The 18,615-nt window shown below is 53.9% G+C and overlaps 3 protein-coding genes across 3 annotated transcripts in view; 2 read left to right on the top strand and 1 right to left on the bottom strand.

Annotated features, from left to right (window-relative positions):
* Positions 1-5,229: 5,229 nt before the first annotated feature.
* Positions 5,230-7,962, top strand: VOLCADRAFT_106473 (uncharacterized protein; the record flags this gene model as incomplete). The annotated part of the gene is made up of 4 exons (XM_002954637.1): positions 5,230-5,360; positions 5,890-6,007; positions 6,151-6,356; positions 6,421-7,962. 4 exons carry the CDS (start codon positions 5,230-5,232, stop codon positions 7,550-7,552), a joined length of 1,587 nt encoding a protein of 528 aa, XP_002954683.1. The 3' UTR covers positions 7,553-7,962.
* A 2,966-nt stretch (positions 7,963-10,928) lies between these two features.
* VOLCADRAFT_95493 (uncharacterized protein) lies at positions 10,929-14,354 on the top strand (the record flags this gene model as incomplete). Its single annotated transcript, XM_002954636.1, has 5 exons — positions 10,929-11,038; positions 11,158-11,401; positions 11,724-12,486; positions 12,915-13,097; positions 13,486-14,354. The coding sequence occupies 5 exons, from the start codon at positions 10,929-10,931 to the stop codon at positions 14,352-14,354; spliced, it is 2,169 nt and encodes a 722-aa protein (XP_002954682.1).
* A 1,075-nt stretch (positions 14,355-15,429) lies between these two features.
* Positions 15,430-18,615, bottom strand: part of VOLCADRAFT_106472 (uncharacterized protein) — a gene marked incomplete at its 3' end in the record, with an annotated part of 4,409 nt that continues 1,223 nt past the window's right edge. The window contains exons 2-5 of the mRNA XM_002954571.1: positions 17,996-18,102; positions 16,655-16,798; positions 15,568-15,729; positions 15,430-15,450 (exon numbers count right to left, since the gene is read on the bottom strand). Coding sequence (XP_002954617.1) covers positions 15,430-15,450; positions 15,568-15,729; positions 16,655-16,798; positions 17,996-18,102 — 434 coding nt within the window. The remainder of the gene's footprint in view (positions 15,451-15,567; positions 15,730-16,654; positions 16,799-17,995; positions 18,103-18,615) is intronic.

Here is an 18,615-nt window from a genome sequence, read left to right as displayed (position 1 = left end):
GAAGGTAGCAACAGCAGCAGCAGCAGCAGCAGCAATATATCAACATCAGCCGCAGTTGCAATGGCAGCAGCTGTGAATTTTTCCTAAACAGCCGCAGCTGCGGCTCTTCTTCACATTCTTGGACAACTTCTGAGCGCCGTCGTACGCACGCACGTACGTCCACATTGCCTCCACATCCATCCCCTGCTACCCCTTCTGTATATTTACCCCTGCTGCGAAGGCTCCCGCGTCCTTCTTTTCCGTACATGCCGTACTACGTCACGCCCGCCAGCACATCCGTGTGCCATTCCGGTCATGCCGTACTACGGCAAACCCAAAGTAGGCCCTACGTTCAGCTGGCTTGGACGTTCAGGTGTCCTGTTGGCGCCATTTCAGCAGCCTGATGGGGCCCCTGCTGGCCTGGAGTCCTCCGGATTATGAGATGTGGCCCTTTCCCATTCCTGTCCGGCCCCGGGCCCCACCACCCATTCCCGTGCCCCTCCTCCGCAACCACCGGTGCCGCAATCGCCTCTTGACCAGCAGCCTATGAAGGAGTTGCCCCCTGCCATGGCTGGGCCCAGCCCAGCCCAGCCCAGCCCAGCTTAAGGTGCTGCATTTAAAGCCTAAGCCTAAGCTAAAGCGCCTTCAGAGCAGCACCTTTATCCGGACCTCAGAGTAATCTTGTTTTGTGTCGCGGGATTCCATTTTGTGAGTTGCGTTTCATTTTTCGAATCGCTCTTAAGATGTGGTGTGATGTTGGGGTGCTGGTCGGGGCCTGGTGCAGCCTGGGTGCTGTTTGGGGTGCTGCCTGTTTTTTTGCCTTTTGAATGGCTTTGGCAGTGCGGATGCCGCCGAGTAAGCTATTGGAAAGAGCTCTTAAATCGCCTAAGAGACCAGGAAGGAAGGAAGATTGCAGCCGGGCTCAAAGCACGCGCATGGATGAGCGTGGGTGGAAAAGAAGGGGGGGAGGGGATATATGCGCCCTGGGCTGAAATACTTAGGGTCGGACGCTTTGCTGTTCGCGTAACGCTCTCTTTCCCTTTCGCCCCGCGCCCCTTGTGCGTGTATGGGTGTGGGTGTGGGGGGGGGAGAAGACGAAGCACGAGCGAGCGAAGTTTGGGCGGGGGGAGGAGGGGGGAGCGGAGGAGGAGGCGAGGGAAGTGTGGGGAGAAGAAAGAAGAGTCTGGGAGGCCGTCCACCGATGCTTTCATCTCCTTATCGCCCCCCCACTCCCCCTTCACTAGTTTGTGGTTCGTCTTTCCCCCCACTCCCCCACGCGTCCGAGCTCTACGACATCTCATCCCCCTGTGCTGTTTTATGTCAGGCGTGTTTCGAAATGCGGTTGTAATGGCTTGGAGAGTTAGTTGTCGTCGGTGCCTACTCCCCCTACTCCATTCCGGTGTCCGACGGAATCGCATTCAATGAGGATTATACCTGCGCGATCTACTACATAGGGATGCAGGTACGGTACGACACCGTACGATGTAGCATTTTGCCTGGGTTGCAGTGGTTTATGGAAAAATAACGCCGAATAACGCCACTGATCTGTCGTGCTGTAGCTGTAGCTATAGCTGTAGCTATAGCTGTGGCCATGTTGGTCTCCGTTCCGATGAACTTCATTCCTGTGACGGGCTTCGGATCGTTGTTTCGCCACAGGTGCCTCCCCACCCGTTGGTGCCAAATGGACGCGGGGGGGAGGGGCGACCCGCGTGACATCTTGACGCACAATTATTACCCATGTGAGGAGATGGGGGCATGATGTACGGGCATTGGGTTTCTTTTCCGTTGTGGGTAGTGGTGTGGATTTCTGGCAGTCGTGCTGTGGTGTGCTGTGGTGTGCTGGCGCGTGTATCCCTCCTAATCCTAAACTTGCAGCAGCGCTTCACGCGCCACCCGCGGCTCTCGCTGCACGAAAAAGCTCGCAGGGATCCCCAGCGGAGACTTCCCACCCCCCATTTATTCATTTCGCTTCTCAATCTGGGTTCCAGCTGTACGGAAGACTCCTCATTTTCTTCTTAGGGCATAATATCTATTTTTGATATTTATCGCTGCATACGATCGTAGTAGTTATTAGTTTCCGTACTTGAATCTCCCCTCCTAGCAACTGCTCTTGCAAGGTGGCGGCGCTCGGATTGATGCCCATGGCTCTGCGTATGTATGTCGGGTTTGTGGGGGAAAAGGGGGTAACGGAGTGCCATTTTGGCACGTAATGCTTGGTGGGTTGATTGGTGGGTTGGTCGGCGGTTGTGTGATTCGGTTGAGGGTTACAGAAGGCGAGTAGAAGGGGGGTGATTAGACGGGATGTACAGATGCGGATATATATGCGGGTTCAAATCCGCCTGCCGGCTCCTCGGGTGTTTGAGGAGTGATGAAATGGGAGGTGGCCCCCCATCTTATGGACGGTGTAGGACGTGATAATATCAACTTGCGAGCTGACCAGGAACTAAGTTGATGCGCCGTTGATCCGCTAGATTTAGTTGGATGCTGGTGGTGAGTTGCCGAACCCAACGAATACATTCTGAAGTCGGATGGGGTGACGGATTAGGGTGCCCCTCTAGCAGGGGAGAGCAGGGACTGCCCCGGGAAAGGGGGCCGCTGGCGAAGTTAACCACCCTGTAACAACATATATATATATATATATACATACATACATACATTTGAGGTGGGTTTACTGATCTCGTGAAGCCGGTACACCACAAAGGCGGTCGAGTAAACGTGGATAATATTGGAGAGAGGCAGATTGATGGCGGCCTAGAGTACTATATAGGCATGCATGCATGCATGACGTTTCTTCTTTCATCCGTACGTCCATCCATCCGTACGTACCTTCATCCGTACGTCCATCTATCCGTACGTCCATCCATCCGTACGTACCTTCATCCGTACGTCCATCTATCCATACGTCCATCCATCCGTACGTACCTTCATCCGTACGTCCATCTATCCGTACGTCCATCCATCCGTACGTCCATCCTTGCACGTGGAATACGCGGCATGGTGAGCAAGACCGTTAAAGTACCATTCGAAGAATGACGGAGGCTGATGCTGCAACCTATGGGCCTCGGCTGTACGGAGGTTCGGCTGTACGGAAGGAACCCCGTGTGTGTGGGGGGGTTAGGTGTGTGTACGGCGGCTCCGTGTCTTACACGGCGTATACCGCCTTGCCTTGCATTTCGCACCTTTCGGAACAAGAAGAGGTCGATACCACCGCAGCCATTGATTGATGTGTTTGGGATGCTGAAGTTAGTTCTAGCGCGCAGCCGTACAGCTGTACGACCATTGCATGTGGTAAATTTGAAACCGATTTGCTGACTGGGGCTTATGCCGTCGGGGCGTTTGGATTTACTGGCACCAAGAAGCTTTCAGCGATTTGGCATGCTAACGAATGTGTGTAGAGTATGTGTACATGGTGCATGGTCTTTGGCTATTTGCATATCTTCTCGAAAGTCTTTATCGTCCTTCAGACTTGGTAGCGTACTTCAACGTTCCCGCTGCGTGAGCACGATCTTGCGAATGTGCGGTTTGAAGGCAAGGGCGCGATCGACAGCCGCGTTTCATCTCGGCGACTTGGCGGCATTTTGACCCGGGCTGCTGTTTGAGCGCCTTCAGGAGCCCTCCGGGTGGTGGTTTGAATTGGTTGGTTCCGTTGGTAAATGCCACGAAATATAACACGTGATGCCGCAGTCGGTTAGTACGGCAGGGACCCTATGGCGTTACGGTAAGGTTCGTTGCTCGGTTTTGTGGTACACTGCATTCGAGGACATGGTTGCCTGTGTGGATGTGTGATGATGATGGTTTAGGTGCGCCATAATGGTTTTGCTCGGCGGGTACTGCAATGTCATTAGCTTAGTCGTTGTAATCGCGTAAGGAGAAGTATTAACGGTTGGTAGTTGACCGTTGGGATTGTGTTGATGGTTAATGGGGGATGAGTGATTGGTGGAGGTGCTGCTGGTATTGGTAATGGTAAATTTATGGTGGTGGTGATGTGGTGGTGGTGGCGATAACGGCTAAGGGGGGTTATCATGACGATGGTGGGGGTCGGGGGGATTGTGTCGGGGGGTTTCTTGCGGCGGCACGGAGGGCAGCGAACGCAGAAAGGTCGTGTTGCCGCCGTCGCGATATTGCGTGCTGTACATTCATGGCCTCGCGAGTCCAAGAATATTCGACTCTAGTGTCTAGCCTTCCTAGGTCATTGCTCGTCCAACGACTGTTCGTTACTGGATAGAAAACGAATTTTGGTATGTGCGTCGGCCCCTGCTATCATTGTTACACAATCTGCTGTCACCTGTTTCGGGAGAGCCTATTTTAAATATTGCCCCGTCTTGCACATACAATCGTACGGCAACACTGGAGGCGTCGGTACTGTGGCTTTAGTACAGGGGCTTATCCCATCTTGAAGGGCATTAATGTGCTTTGATGATCCATCTCGAAATCGGAAATCGGAAATATATATATAGGGAAACTTAGGAAATGTTTTGAAATTTAGGAAGCATATGTAACTAGAAAATTTAAGAGAAATTTTAGAAGGTTTAGGGAATTTAAGATTGTATGGCCTCCTTGGAATAAAATCTGGACAGCACCTCACGCCTTAGTTTCCCCAGCGGCGCTAGTATCCAACTTCGTGGGAGAAGCGGGGGAGGGAAAATATGCTGGATGGCGCAAAACCAAGAACTGACCTGATTTGTGGGACAATCCGATTTGAAGCGCACCATTCGCCCCGGCAGGAGGGTAGGCAACTGGCCTCAATCCTAACCACCCCTTGGTCTCAATCCGAAAGTGTAAACTCAATCCAAGGGGTCTCAATCTCAATCCCCTGTTGTGTCAATCTCAATCCCCTGTTGTGTCAATCTCAATCCCCTGTTGTGTCAATCTCAATCCCCTGTTGTGTCAATCTCAATCCCCTGTTGGTCTATCTCAATCCCCCCGTGAGGCAATCTCAATCCCCTCATAGGGCAATCTCAATCCCCTCGTGGTCAATCTCAATCCCTTTGAGGTTTCTATCCCAAACCCTCCCACGTCAAGCTGACCAGCTGAAGGTTGCCTCCAAGTCGTTTAGCGCATATTATTATCTCATAGACTGGGCAAAGTCGAGCATTTTGCAAGCAGGGTATCCATTTTAACACAGGCAGGTTGGCAGGCGGTTCATTCTACAAGCATCGTACGACACTAAAGGGCCGCATCGACTTATCTGGCCCCGTACCGTTCCGAACAACGGCGCGCACACACACACCCTACGAATGCACAACAATCATGCTGCGGGGGGGGGGGGGGCCCGCGTTGTTGCCCCAACCCGCGAAGCTAGTCGCGCATGCCGTCAGCGCACAGTCCCCGACGCCCCTCCTTATTCACGTTACGGCACAAACGGCGACAAAAGTGTACAGGTAGGCAGGCGGTTCATTCTACAAGCATCGTACGACACTAAAGGGCCGCATTGAACAACGGCACACACGCACAATCTCCGAATGCACAACGCCTAGATCATGCTGCGAGGGGGCGCGTTGTTGCCCCAACCCATGTAGCCTGCCATGCATGCCGTCAGCGCCCCGCCACTCTCACGTACAAACGGCGACGTTGCATCGAACGAGGCAGTCAAGCCGCGGTGAAAGTGCACTCGCGTCTTCACTGATCACCAGGGGCAGTGCGTGCTGGTTAAACTCCGTCAACACGCCGAGTACCTGTGGCGGCCACAGCAGGTGTATCAGAAACATGAGGCTGAAACACCCAGTCGCTAGGGAAAGGGAGCACTCCCATCCCACCACCCACTCATCCAGATGCACGAGCGCTACCCCGGCTGAGCACCCGGGACCTAGATGATAGCTAGACTGTCGGATGGCATCGATTGCCTCGCGGTTTCTCCCTTTGCGCGCAGACCCAAACCCACTCCTTTGATGTTGGCATCGTCATGTGCAGGCCCAACCCGGAAGTACGCCTGACTGGCGCGACTCCTCTGGATGGTTCGAAGATGTGGGCCGTTGAAGTTGGCGGCCACGAATTTGACCACGATAGGGCCACCCATCTGCAGCAACGTGTGAGCTCAGCAGTACTTCCACAACGGAGCGCATGCTTTTGGGGGGCAAGAGATTCCTTGTTCGGCACACAGTTACTTGGTCATGCTTGCTGCCTTTCGCTGTATCTTCTGACTGTAGTGAGTTTCTTTTCCTCGACCCTCAGGAGGGCCTTGACCAAACGATGAACGGCGGGGAGAATTGCGTGAACTTGGCGCTGGTGCACAAGTACCCTGTCAATGCTGACGAGCCACCGCCGCTGGACCAGCGTGTATTCAGTGTCATCTCCGTCAATGCCAACAAGGATGGATCCATCGTGTATGCAGCAGAGGCAGGCGGGTCCAGCGACCAGGCGGTACCGGGGCTCATCTGGTGCGAGGCCTGTAACCTAGGCGTACTGCCACCCGTGCCACCACCCAACCCTTTTCCCCGCAAGCTGTCAAGTGCGGCGAGTGGTTGGTACTCAGCGGAGGCCGATGCGAGTGCGGGGGCGGGGGCTGGCGTGGCTGTTGGCGGTAGTGATAAAATGCTGGGCAAGAGGCGAGCACGGTCGATGGAACTGGCGGAGGTGGGGCCTGCCGCCGCTGGTACATCAAGTGGTGGTAGTGGCAAAGGACGAGACAAGAAGCGAGCACGGGGGCCTGACGTCCCGGCCGATGTGGCCGATGCCAGGTTCGCGTCGACTGCAGGTGGCTATAGGCCGATCCATGCCTGTGCCACAGTATGAACGGCTGGTCCGGCCATTGACACGATGCGAACCAGGCGTGGCAAGGCTGGCCTGGGAACGTGTCTTAAGGTATCATAACGAGGAGGGACGGCGCATGACTGCTGAGCTCGTGGTGTCGTGCATCCAGGAGGTGGGAACAGCCAGCACTGTCGCACAGAGTGATAGTGAGGACGAGAGTGGCATGGCCGATGTTGTCGCGCCTGTTACCGCTGTGTCAAGGGCTAACGGCCACGATGAAGATGCAGTCCCGGCGGGTAGCCGGCCTATCTTTTTGCAGAGTGCATCGGTAGAGTGGTACACTCCACAGTGCATCCTAGATAAAGTCGCAGAGATGTTTGGGCCGGGGGGAATTGACCTGGACCCGTGCAGCTCGGAGGCGGCAAACACTAGAGTTAAGGCCGGGCGCTTTTTTGATGTGGCTTTGGATGGCCTCAGTGAGGCATGTAGGTGGGAGGGGAACGTTTTCGTCAACCCTCCTTTCGGTTCGAGGGGTGTGCTAAGCATGCAGAACTTGTTCTTCGAACGGTGTGTGAAAGAGTATCGACAAGGGGCTGTCAAACAGGCGGTGGTCCTGCTGAAGGCCGCTGTCGGGTACAAGTGGTTTAGGGCAGTGTTGGAATGGCCAGTTTGCTTCCTGTGGGAGCGGCTTGCATTTGTGCAGCCACAGCACACATCCGTGGGAGAGGAGTCGGAGTTGAAATGGGGCAGCCGTGTACAAAATCCACACGGAAGTGTGGTAGTGTATTTGGGTACCAATGTGGACAAGTTTGTCCGGATTTTTGGTGACATAGGTTCGATTGCTGGTGCCAACGCGTGGGCACACCAGAACTCGCCCCGCTGAAATGCGGGTTTTAATTCCGAGCGGGAATCTGTACATTACGCGCCACCAGTCGTTTGGGTTTACCCAATAGAAGAGCGCACTTGTGTCGGTACAGCGGTGTGGTGTGTACGACACTCATGGGCTAGTTTCAGAGCGTGCGTGTACAGGAGCATGTACAGGAAGATAGGTGTTTTGTTATGATTATTTGCGGCAGCCTGTGGAAGCAGTCCCATTGGACATTTTCTGGGTGTGCAAGTTAGTGTTATGTACATATGACGGGATGTCAAGCGGACGGCAGGCTGTTGTTCTTCTTCTGCATGGTTTCCGAGCATGCATACGCGAGCATGCATACGGTGGGACAGAGCGCTTGGTGCCAAGCATGTTAAGCGAACGTTGCGAAAGCTGTGCGACGTGTAACAGTCGAGGAAAGGTTGCGTCACAGATGTCACGGATACCGTTTTTGGTTAGATAACGGCACCACCGACGTGGTAAAGGAGTGCAGCGGGTAACACAAGCATATGTACAGCCTTACAGCCTTTCTATCCCTATCCTCCGGGGTATCAATCCCAATCCAGGCCCAAGGCAATCTCAATCCAACGGTAGCGTCTATCTCAATCCAACGGTACTACACTCTCAATCCAACGGTAACCCGATCTCAATCCACCTCGGTCTCAATCTCAATCCCTCCACAGTCAATCTCAATCCCCCCGTCAGTCTATCTCAATCCCCGGTTGATCTATCCCAATCCTGGCGACCACCCTACCAACTCAATCCAACCGTACTTGCCATCCCTCCTCCCCGGCTCACCTCTCGTCGGCTCCGCCCCTCGTACAGTACAGTGCCTTTCCTAAACACTTGAACATAGATAATTTTTTTACGGAAAAGGATTTCTTTTAAAGAATTCTCGGTGGAATAATTGAGGGGATGTTTCGGCCCTACCCACCTACCTACGCTACCTGGGAAAAAAGAATGTCGATTTAACTGTGTGTGGCCACACAGATCTATTCCTTGGGATAGAGCTGGCCAAAACGTTTCAACCATCTCGCCAAAGCGCACGTGCAACGGCATGGAGGGATGGAGTGGATTGGTTTCCCCAGAAAAACCCCATCTACAAGAAGTGAACGGGGACATCATCAGCCTGAGAGCAGACTTTACTTGGCACAACGGACAGTGCAGAATGCGCTATTCCAAAACGATTCTTCATCACAGGGAGCCACCAAATGCTGCTGCAGCAGCTGCTGCAGCTGCTTGGGGAAGGCACCTTTTTGGAGACTGCTATCAATATCGCGCGTGTGGTCGTCGCTTTCCGATTTGGTCGGTTGTGTCGTTGGCCTGATCGCCCGCGCGCGTACCCCGCAAGCTATCTTCACCGTCCTACTTTGCAACTTTTGAAACGACACGCAGGCAGTCGGCCCATGCAAATGCATTGTCCTAATGGATGGTTGAGCCCTATCTATGCTGACAGACGCACTCAATCAACTAGTGGTGAGCTCCTAGCTTAAAAAACCCAGGAGGGCTCATCAGGTACAACGTTGTATGACGGGAGTAGTAGTAGTAGTAGTAGTAGTAGTAGTAGTAGTAGTAGTAGTAGTAGTAGTAGTAGTAGTAGTAGTAGTAGCTCATACAGGGTAGTAGGTCGCAGTAGCTAAACACGACAACATAATTAACCAACCATAAGGGTAATGACGGGTTGTCGGTCTGGCTTTGTTCCTGGTTCGTTTTGCCTACACGGCTGAAATGTCAGGAGAAGGGAAACCGCCTACTGTTTCAGGCATGGATGACGACGGTTTGGTTGCTAGCGAAATGGCGCACAAATTAATGCTAATATTGAAATCAAGCAGGAGCTCACGGTGAGTAAACATTTTGCGATCGATCGGTGGTGCTTGGCTCGCGGTCCCGGTGTTTCTTTTGTCGTTGTGATGGGTCTTTTGAAGCTGTCGAAAAGCTGCTCTGGCCGTGGTTTTGCTGCTGTTGGTCTCCAGTATTGGTCTCCAGTATTATAGAATGTTTTCACGAAAACGTGGCTCGCACTGGCTCTTGAAGGCTTCGGACATGGTCAACCCCACCAACTGTGTGGCCGTCGAATCCCTTGTGATCAGAATGGAAGCGATTGGCCAATGAATTTGTGCTTTGTTATGTGGTACAGGCTCATAGTTAGCCCGCTCTTGTCGCGCGGTCCGCGGATGCACCAGGCCATGAGTGCTTTTCTGTGGTAAAAGCCAGCGAAGGCAGCAGAACAGTTATTATAATTTCAAATAGGCCTGAAAAATGCTGTCCATGCGGGCGGTTGCGTGCGAGGAGCTGACGTCAGGCTTTCGGTAGCGATACAAGCTTGCAACTAGCAAACATCGATGCCAGGAAGCACTTTCCATATATTGGCGCTAAATGATATCCAATAGCATTGGTTGTACGCTTTTTGTGTCTGACGCCAATTCCATGGCGTGGAATAGCAGTGGTAGATGCCAGCTCAGCCACTCGCCGGGGGAGCTACCTTGATTCCATTTGACTCCAAGTCGAGGAAGGCTTATTTGCAATACCATACTAGTTTGTAGAGATGTCACTGAAGCAAAAAAGGAGCGAGATATCCCGCTAAAGCGAAAAAGCGCTGCCGTGTTGTACGAGTGAAAGGGTTGCCACTTGGACTCTGCCAACTGGGATACGTAGTCTCCTGCTTCACTCTGGTTAAAGTGCGCCATCGCATTAACGCGCACCCTGTTGGCATTGTTGATTTCCTTGATTAGGCGCTCGATACTCTTTACAATTTTACGCTTTGGTACTCGAGAGAGTTTGCAGACCGCAAACTGTAATTTTTTTGCGTCTCAAGGCTTATATTGAATAGCAAGGGGCTTAAGCGCTGGTAAGATCTGCTATAGTCGGGGATTCGACTGTGTGGGAAAGACGAGTGTAGGCGGCACCGTCGCACTCAGTTCACTTGGGGTGGAGACTGATACAATTCTGCTATGCCAAGGCTCCCATCGTCATTTTAGCGGCCCGCAGTCACTGCTGCTTTTGCCTTGTGTCTGCAGGGCCTGCTATGTGGACCTCTAACTTCTTACAGAGACCTGGCTTGTAGCCGAAATATTTTAATCCCGAAAGAGAAGCAGTTCGCATAGGTACCAGCCATGGAGCAACTACTGTCTGGCCCAGTGGCCGGTCTTCAGCGCGAGGCTTCGGGTGCTTTTTTCGTCCCTACCCGCGCACGCTCAACTTGTAGCGGTGATGCCGCCACCGAGTCATCTAGCATGACATTTGAGGATGCTGAGGAACAACAGGTAATACAAAAAACAAGCGAAATATCCGGTCCTGCAGTTGTGCCACGTCGTGCGCGTTGGTGTTTATGAAGCACCTTAGCCTCTTGGTAATGAAATCCTGATACCTTTTTCCACCTGATATTTGTATGTTGCAGCAGAATTCCCGTCGAATCACCCTATGTAAGCAAGTGCTGTTGGAAGCGACGACCAAGTACAATTCCGCACCTCGGGTGGACATGAAAGATGCAGCATGCAGGTAAGCTCTCATGCCATATAAGTCCAAAGCCGAAACGATGGTTTGTGCGGGCTGGTCGTGACGGCCCTTCATATTCTCATCTCAATCGTCGTTGCGATGGCTATTCCCTTTTACCGCAGGAACAGCGGGGCCCTGGGACCGCTACTTAGCCTTTTAGCAGCTGAGAACCATGCGAACAGTATGGTGCGCTGCTTGGACACACTTAGCTTTCTCCTGCTGGACCGCACAAACCGGCGGGCCTGCCACGAGCTGGGTGGGCTGGACGTGCTGCTGGATGTCTTGCACCGGGCCACGGACCAGCAAGTTCTGCTTAGCGGACTGGAGACACTATGTTGTCTATGCAAACACGATCCCAAGGACAAGGTAACGCTACCAATTATATTAACCCTGACCTTCTTGACCATAACATCAGTCGACGATTCAGATGTGAATTCTAGTCTCTGGACTTTATTATTTTGCTTATACAGTAAATAATAAATATTAAGTCATGATGCTAGAAATAAAGTGTCGGATACAGCAAATAACAAATTGATCAGGAAAAACTTCGTCTCTTGTACTCTCCTCTCCTTGGAGAGGAATTCTCCGCTAGGAAACATGGGTCCCAGACGCTAACACAAAAAATCATAGTATAAACTCCTATTCACCTTATTTCCCGACTGCTCGTCATTTCCAATCGTTATCACAGATGGCGCTCTGGCAGCACAAGAAGAAGGGCGTTCTGCTGTCCATGCTCAATAGCCGTCATGGCAGCACCATCGTCGTGGAGGCCCTGCACGCGTGTCGCATCCTCTGCTTTGCAATCCTCAGCAATAATCACAACACCCACAGCTACAGCGCCGCGGCGCCTCCGTCCTCGCGCAGCGCTCTCGCAGTGATGCAGTCCGGCAGTCAGCATCACAGCACCTGCAGCGGCACGCAGCAGCACCGGCCATCGATGCAGCCCGGCGGCGGCGGCGATGCAGCCTCTGCTGCCGCTATCGTAACCGCTTCCCGGCTCACCACCACCGTCCGCCCTGACCACATCCCTCACGCAAACCTCCAGGGGACGCACCCCGGCTGCCTCCAGCTTCTAGAACCCGGACTCCTTACCGTGGCTTCCGGTCTCCTACACCCCGCGGCGGATACGGCGATTCTATTGAAGGTGCTCAAATTGCTGAATGCCGCCTCTGGGGTGGCCGTAGCAGCCGCAGCCGCTGCTGGCGCTGGCGCCGGCGGCGGCGCCGGCGGTGTAAGCTCCTCCCCAGCTGGCGGCGCTGCTGGTCTTTCCGGGGGCGGCGGCGGCAGCAGCAGCAGCGGCGGGGGGTGTTGTGGCTCCTGGCGCAACCCTGTGTTCCAGCTAGCGCCGCTGCTGACGCATTGCTCCGATTTGGAGGTGGTGGAGAGCGCTCTGGCCGTGTTGGTGAACCTGTCGGAGCACTCCGCGTTCCACTGGCTGCTGGACGCATCAGGTAAGAGGGGGCAATATGGGATATCTTGTGAGCTTGATGTTGGACCCACCATCACCTCCATAATAACCTTCCGTCCGTGCATCCAATTAGAAGAATCTGTTAAAGGAACATTTTCAGCAAAGCAGCGTTGATTTGTGTATCAACGGCGTTGGGGATGTTCAGCTGCCGTTCAGTTATCGGCACTTTGTTCAACTTTTAGAATCTATATATGATATATCTCGTTACGCTGGGTGAGGTGACCATGAGTTTTTCGTTAGGTTGTTATCGAACGCCCAAAGTAAATATTAAGTAAAATAAAAATATTGCGAATAGCTGGCCATCACCTTATGTCCATTTCCTCAATTTCTCATTCTTAAGTTCTTTTTCTGTTTGCGCCACTGTTATATATCCTCTGATAATTAATTTATCTAAATGAACATCTTATGCAGGCTGCATTCCGCCTTTGTTGCATCTGATGAGCCACAAGCGCTGCGGCATCAGTCGGTCCGCGAGCTGCGTCCTAAGCGTGTTGGCGGAGGGCGGGGTATCCCGCGTCAAGCTGTGTCAGGACACGGCGCTGCTGGCGATGCTGCGAGTGCTGCAAACCAATCACTGCAGCCTCGTGACCATCGGTGGGTGGTCTGACCCTCGGGCCATGAGCTGGTTGGGAGGGGGGAAAGGGTTTCGATGAGGGGTCTACAAGGGGCGCTGAGTCATCACCGTAAGAACTTAGAGTTTAAACACTAAGACCGTGTATATGTGTGTGTGTGTGTGTGTGTCACGTTCCGACGAAGCATACGTCCTGCTCCATCCTGATCATTATCAGCAGCAGCAGTAGCAGCTGCAGCTGCAGCACTACACCAGTACAGTTTAAGCCCTTGCCAACACCTCTTTTAAGCGGGAGAGGGAAAAAAGCGGCAAACGGGCGTTCATCGTTCTGCTGCTATTTGTTTTAGTCGGCCTCAGATCGTTCTCATTCGCATTCCCTCTGAAGAATCCGTCCCGCCCGGATGCCAACAGGAGTGCTGTACATGCTTGTACGGCTGGGCTCGTTTCGGAGCTCTGTGGCTCGCAGCCTCAGGAGCTGGGGAGCCGTTCCGCTGCTCAACCACCTGCTAGCCACCACCCGGGACGAAGACGCGGCCGACGGCTGTCAGCAGCTGCTACGAGTGCTTGGTGTGCAGCAGCCGCCACCACAGCCGCCACCGCAGCAGCCGCAGCTGCCATTGCCGCAACCGGCCCTGGCCCCCATTGCAACCATTGGAGTTACAAAGAAGACCAATTTGCCCAACGCGCAAAGCAGCATCTCAGTCTTTAGCGGCTGTGGCAGCGATGGCGGCGGCGGTTCGCCGGACTCTGTGATGGTGGGTCCAATGGGTCTCATTACCGGGCGGACAGGGGCGGCAGTGCCTGGCGGAGCAATTGTACGGACAATTTCCGCCGCTGAGACGATGACGACGACGGAGTCGGCAGCGGCGGCGGCAGCGGCGGCGGCAGCGGCGGCGGCAGCGGAGGCGGCAGCGGCGGCGGCGCTTCCAGGTGTGTTTGGGCTGGCGGCGGCCGCTTCGGCTTCCGGCATTGCGGCGGTGATGGGCGGCCGCCGCGGCAGCGGCAGTGCCGCGACGGTCGCGGCGGCTGCTACACCAATACGCGGCGGCGGCAGCGGCAGCGCCGGCGGTACCATTGAGAGTTCTGTGTCAAGCTGTGATGCGGGAGCAGCGGCGGCTGTAGCGGCGACGACGGCAGCGGTGCGGTCTCGGCAGCTGCATAACAGTTTTCGGTTGTATTACCCGGGTCTAGCCGCCGCCGGCGGCGGCGGCGGTGTGGCGCCGGCCACCTGCGGCGCCCTGCTTGGCACCGTTTCTGCGGCGGCTGCGGCAGCGTACTGATGAGCTGATAGGGGGAAAATCATCTGGTCTGCGTCTGGTGGGAAAGACGGCAGCTGCGTAGACTTCGTGTTACGAATTACGTGATGGCCACGTGACGGGCCGAGGTTGATTTGTCGGCTGCTGTGCACGTAGGCAAGAGCGCGTAGGCAAGTGCTCAGGGGCGCGGGGGGGGGTGGTCCTTGATGGGCTATCGCGAATTGGGGGTCCGCATGTTGGTGCTCGTTCGTATTCCCCCCCCCACACACATACCCTCCGCCGTGGTGATGTTAAGATGATGGTGATGATGGCGATGTCGTACATGTGGAGATGTCGTAGGGCATTCCGGCGGCAGCTCGTGGTTGCGCATCTCGCAGAGCGTCACACACACATACACATACACACACACACACACACACAAATTCAGCAGTTGCTGCTTGTTTGCGGTGCTTTGCATCATGGGGGTGGGAGGATCCCTATTTTTTGGGGGGCAGGGGCGGATATTTATTTCTTTCTCTCGTAGTTTGTCGTGCATGGTGACGTATTTTGGGGGCTTCCGGATTGAAAAAGGATGGGGGTAGTTGTTGGGTTGTGCCTGTCGGAGTTGTTTGGGGTCGTGTTCGGGGGGTGGGGGGACGGGGTTGGGGGTGGGGGGGGTGGGGGCCGTGTCCTCGCAAAGAAGAATAAAACACACACGTCTAAACCTTTTCATACACGTCATCCTTTCTCCTCATCGACACGACAATCACGCACAATTACAACAACACAAACTCACACCGTGCCTCACACTTTGGCCGTGGAATACCCTAGGTAACAGAGGCAACGCGCTTCCGCTCTTTGCTTTTTTTCTCTCGTTTCGTGCAGCTGCAACAGCAGCAGCTTTGCAGCGGGAGAGCACAAGATGTGGAAGTGTCGCGGTAGTGGGGTGTGTGTGTGTGTGTTTTGGGGGGAGGGCGCACGGCTCGATAGCCAAGCTTCACCTTTTACTATTCCTACTTCCATTCCCCCGACTACTTACAGACAGACAGACAGACAGACAGGCGCGGGGCAGTGTATGTCGCGCTGCTGAGCTCTGTCGGGATGTCGGAAGGGGTGTGGTTCAGTTTCGCGACCAGGATGGCTGTTGCAAGGAAAGGAGTGGGTGGTGGTGATGGTGATGGTGATGGTGATAATGAGGGGTTCCCCAAATCACAGTCACATGCCGTGATATGGCTCGATTAGCTTAGCCTGGCCGTACCTTTTGCTTGATTACCAGTCGCCCGGCGGTCCTTTGTGTCCGTGTGTATGTATGTGTTGTGGAGGGAGGAGGCCGTGGGAGGGGGGGGATGTCCTGGTGGTGTTCAAATCCCGGTAGTGGCGGTATAGGGTAGGTGGTCTGGGCGGGCGGGCAGATGACGACCTACGGACAGATAGACGGACAGAGTGAAGAGGGCGAACAGGCTTTTGACGGACTTTGGAAGACGGGCGCGTTCCGCAGCGGTTTGGATACCTCCCTCCTGGGGCACGGCGTACGCCTCTACGGCGGGAAGGAGGAGGAGGAGGAGGAGGATGATTGAGCAATGCGGACTTAGATTCGGGAAACATTGGAAACACACTCAAACAATCGGACAATAGAGCGTGCGTGAGGAGGAGGAGGATGGTCACCGTGACGGTGACGGTGGTGGTGGTGATAATGAGAAGTGGCGGTTCTCAGCGTGGTTCTCTTGCGCAGGCATCGCCCGGTTCGGTTCCTGCTGGGAGCAGTGAGAGCTGCTTCTCAACCACCTTTCGGTCTCGGAGGTGGATGGCTCCTTCCCGCTTCTTATGGTGTTCTTCTTATCCCACGAGGCAACAACCTTAAATCGATCCGGTTTTTTCTTTCTGGATGTGTTGCACTGCCTTACACACACTCATTCTGATACAAGGATGAGGAGGAAGAGGAGGCGGATGCGATCCGGGCATATATTCGCAGATGGGGATCATAAAGGGAAGGGGGTGGAGGTGTGGGGCCAGCTTTTGCGGCCGTTACGGTCGCTTTGTTGCCGCTTGGGGTGGGTGGGTGGGTGGATGGATGGATGGCTTTATTAATCAATAAATCAATTTCGCTAAATCTAAACCACCTTTGCTGCTGCTGCTGCTGCTGCTGCTGCTGCGTTGTTATTGGGGTTCCTTCGACTGCTTTGTTCACCAACTGGTTGGTACGGCAGTTACGAAGTAAAAGCAAAATATTAAAATATCCTTTTTGACATAACTACCCCCGGGGGGGGGGCCCAATCAGGACGACGCGCGGGGACTGGATGTTTCAATGTGCTGCTAGACGGTTTTGATGGCAATCAAACCCCAACCTGGTCCTCCATCTCCTCCATCTCCGCCACGCCGTCTATTGGTGTGTTGAGCTTAACGGCGATTTTCTCATTCACCATTTTCTCTTTCTGCGGTGAATGGGTGGTTTCAGGGCCCCTGCTTTCCTCCTCCGGGGGGGCGGACTCCTGGAGGGGGGAAGCGTGCCGGGGTTCTCAGTGCTGGTGAGCTTCATAAATGTGTTTTTGTTTCGCACGGCGTGTCATGTCCTCTACATGCACGAGGCAGTATGTCTTTTTGTTGCGTGTGTTTTCCCTGTATGTATGTATGTACGTGCGGTGTATGTGGTGTGTGGTGTGTGTGTGAGAGAGATTGAAGAGAGAGAAACTGAAGAGAGAGAGAGAGCCTAAAAGAGCCATAAAAAGGAAATCCATTCTATATATTCTCGTCTGTCTATATCCCTGTCTGATACAACAACAGCAGCATTCAAGGGGCGGCGAGAGCCAGCGTGTCAGTCGCCCTCGTAGGCAAGTTGATGCCCGTAGCTTTTCGCAACAACCCTACCAACTGTTGGTAGCCGGGTAATCACACGCAATTTTGTCCTCGCGCCGTTGTCACCACTTGAATGATCTAGGGATTGGCGGACACAATATTATTATCACTCGCGTATGTGTTTGTATGTCTGTGTGTCTGTGTGTCGTTTTCTTTTTCCACTTGTATCATGCCGTACCGTGACGTGCCCTTCACAAACTGCATAGCGCGACGTGCAGCACTATTCATGCATGTGTGTGTATGTATGTGTGTATGTATGTGTGTGTGCATGTGTAAGCGCATGCGTATATCGTTCTCTCGGAATACGTTCTGTGTGTGTATGCATTCATGCATGTTCGTACGGTCATTTGTGTGTCGAATCATGTCTGCGTGGGATTGCGCCGTACGGTACGGCATCCGGAGTCCGTCTAGGCGCGACATGCGCGATAAGGGTTCATGTCGAGCTTTTGAAAAGCTCTTTTGCGGCGGAAGAGATAAGACAGTCGAGAGTGCGAGAGCGAGAGCGAGATGGATATCGCGATACGGTTTCTCTCCGCCATTTCCCCCGTTCCTTTTTTGTCGGGGGGCCTTGGGCAGGTGATATTGGGCCGTTGAATTGCGGCTGGCTGGTGGCCGATGGTGGGTTTTAGGCTTTTCCTTCCTCGATACCTCCTACAGCCGTGGACTACCTGCAGTGTGTACGACGGATGTGTGTTTTATGAATCTGGGTGTACAGCGGAGTACGGGAGGGGCTTAAGGGAGGAGCCGTGTGCAGTCGACGGTGGTGGTGGCTGCGATGGCGCGGAAAAGGTGCATCTAGAGCTAAGAGTGGGTTCATTTCCCGTCGCATCCACCACATCCACAGCTTCCCTTTCTGCTGTTGCGTTGCGTGCTGTTGTGCAGGCTTGTTTGTTATCCGGTACTGTATCGCCCGGGCCGGGTGCTTCTCTCCTGGTTGCGACTGGGGAGTGGAGGCGGGTGTAGGAGTTGTGTGTATATGTGGTGATGATGATGATGTCGTGTTGTGTGCGGTGCGGTGCGCAAGAGAAGAACACAGAGTGTCGTTTTGTTTTTCTTAAATTGATATTTGCTTAGAACTGGCCTCCCTCCCGGAAACTTCGTGTGATGAGCTCATCATTGAGTGAATTATGTCTGTATGTATGTATGTATGTATGTATGTATGTCTGTATGTTTGTATGTATGTATGTGTGGTTAGCTGGTTTTGTATCTGTAGTTGCTCAGTCTGTAGAGGAGGAGGAGGAGGAGGATTAGAGGTGGTGGTCGAGGGTATTATTTTTTGGGGCGCGGGAAGGCCGCTACTGCTGCTACTGCTGCTGCTGCGTGTTTCGACTTTGCTGTGCTGGGACCCCTGGCATGTGTGTAGGTGTAGGTGCGAGTGTGTGCATGAACCGCTTCTTCTACAGGCCGCTGTAGCTCGCAGCGCGGCAACGGATATGGCGGTTGGCGATATATT

The sequence above is a fragment of the Volvox carteri genome (genome assembly GCF_000143455.1).
Source record: "Volvox carteri f. nagariensis unplaced genomic scaffold VOLCAscaffold_44, whole genome shotgun sequence".
NCBI lineage: Eukaryota > Viridiplantae > Chlorophyta > Chlorophyceae > Chlamydomonadales > Volvocaceae > Volvox > Volvox carteri.
This window is presented reverse-complemented; position numbering and strand designations above follow the sequence as displayed.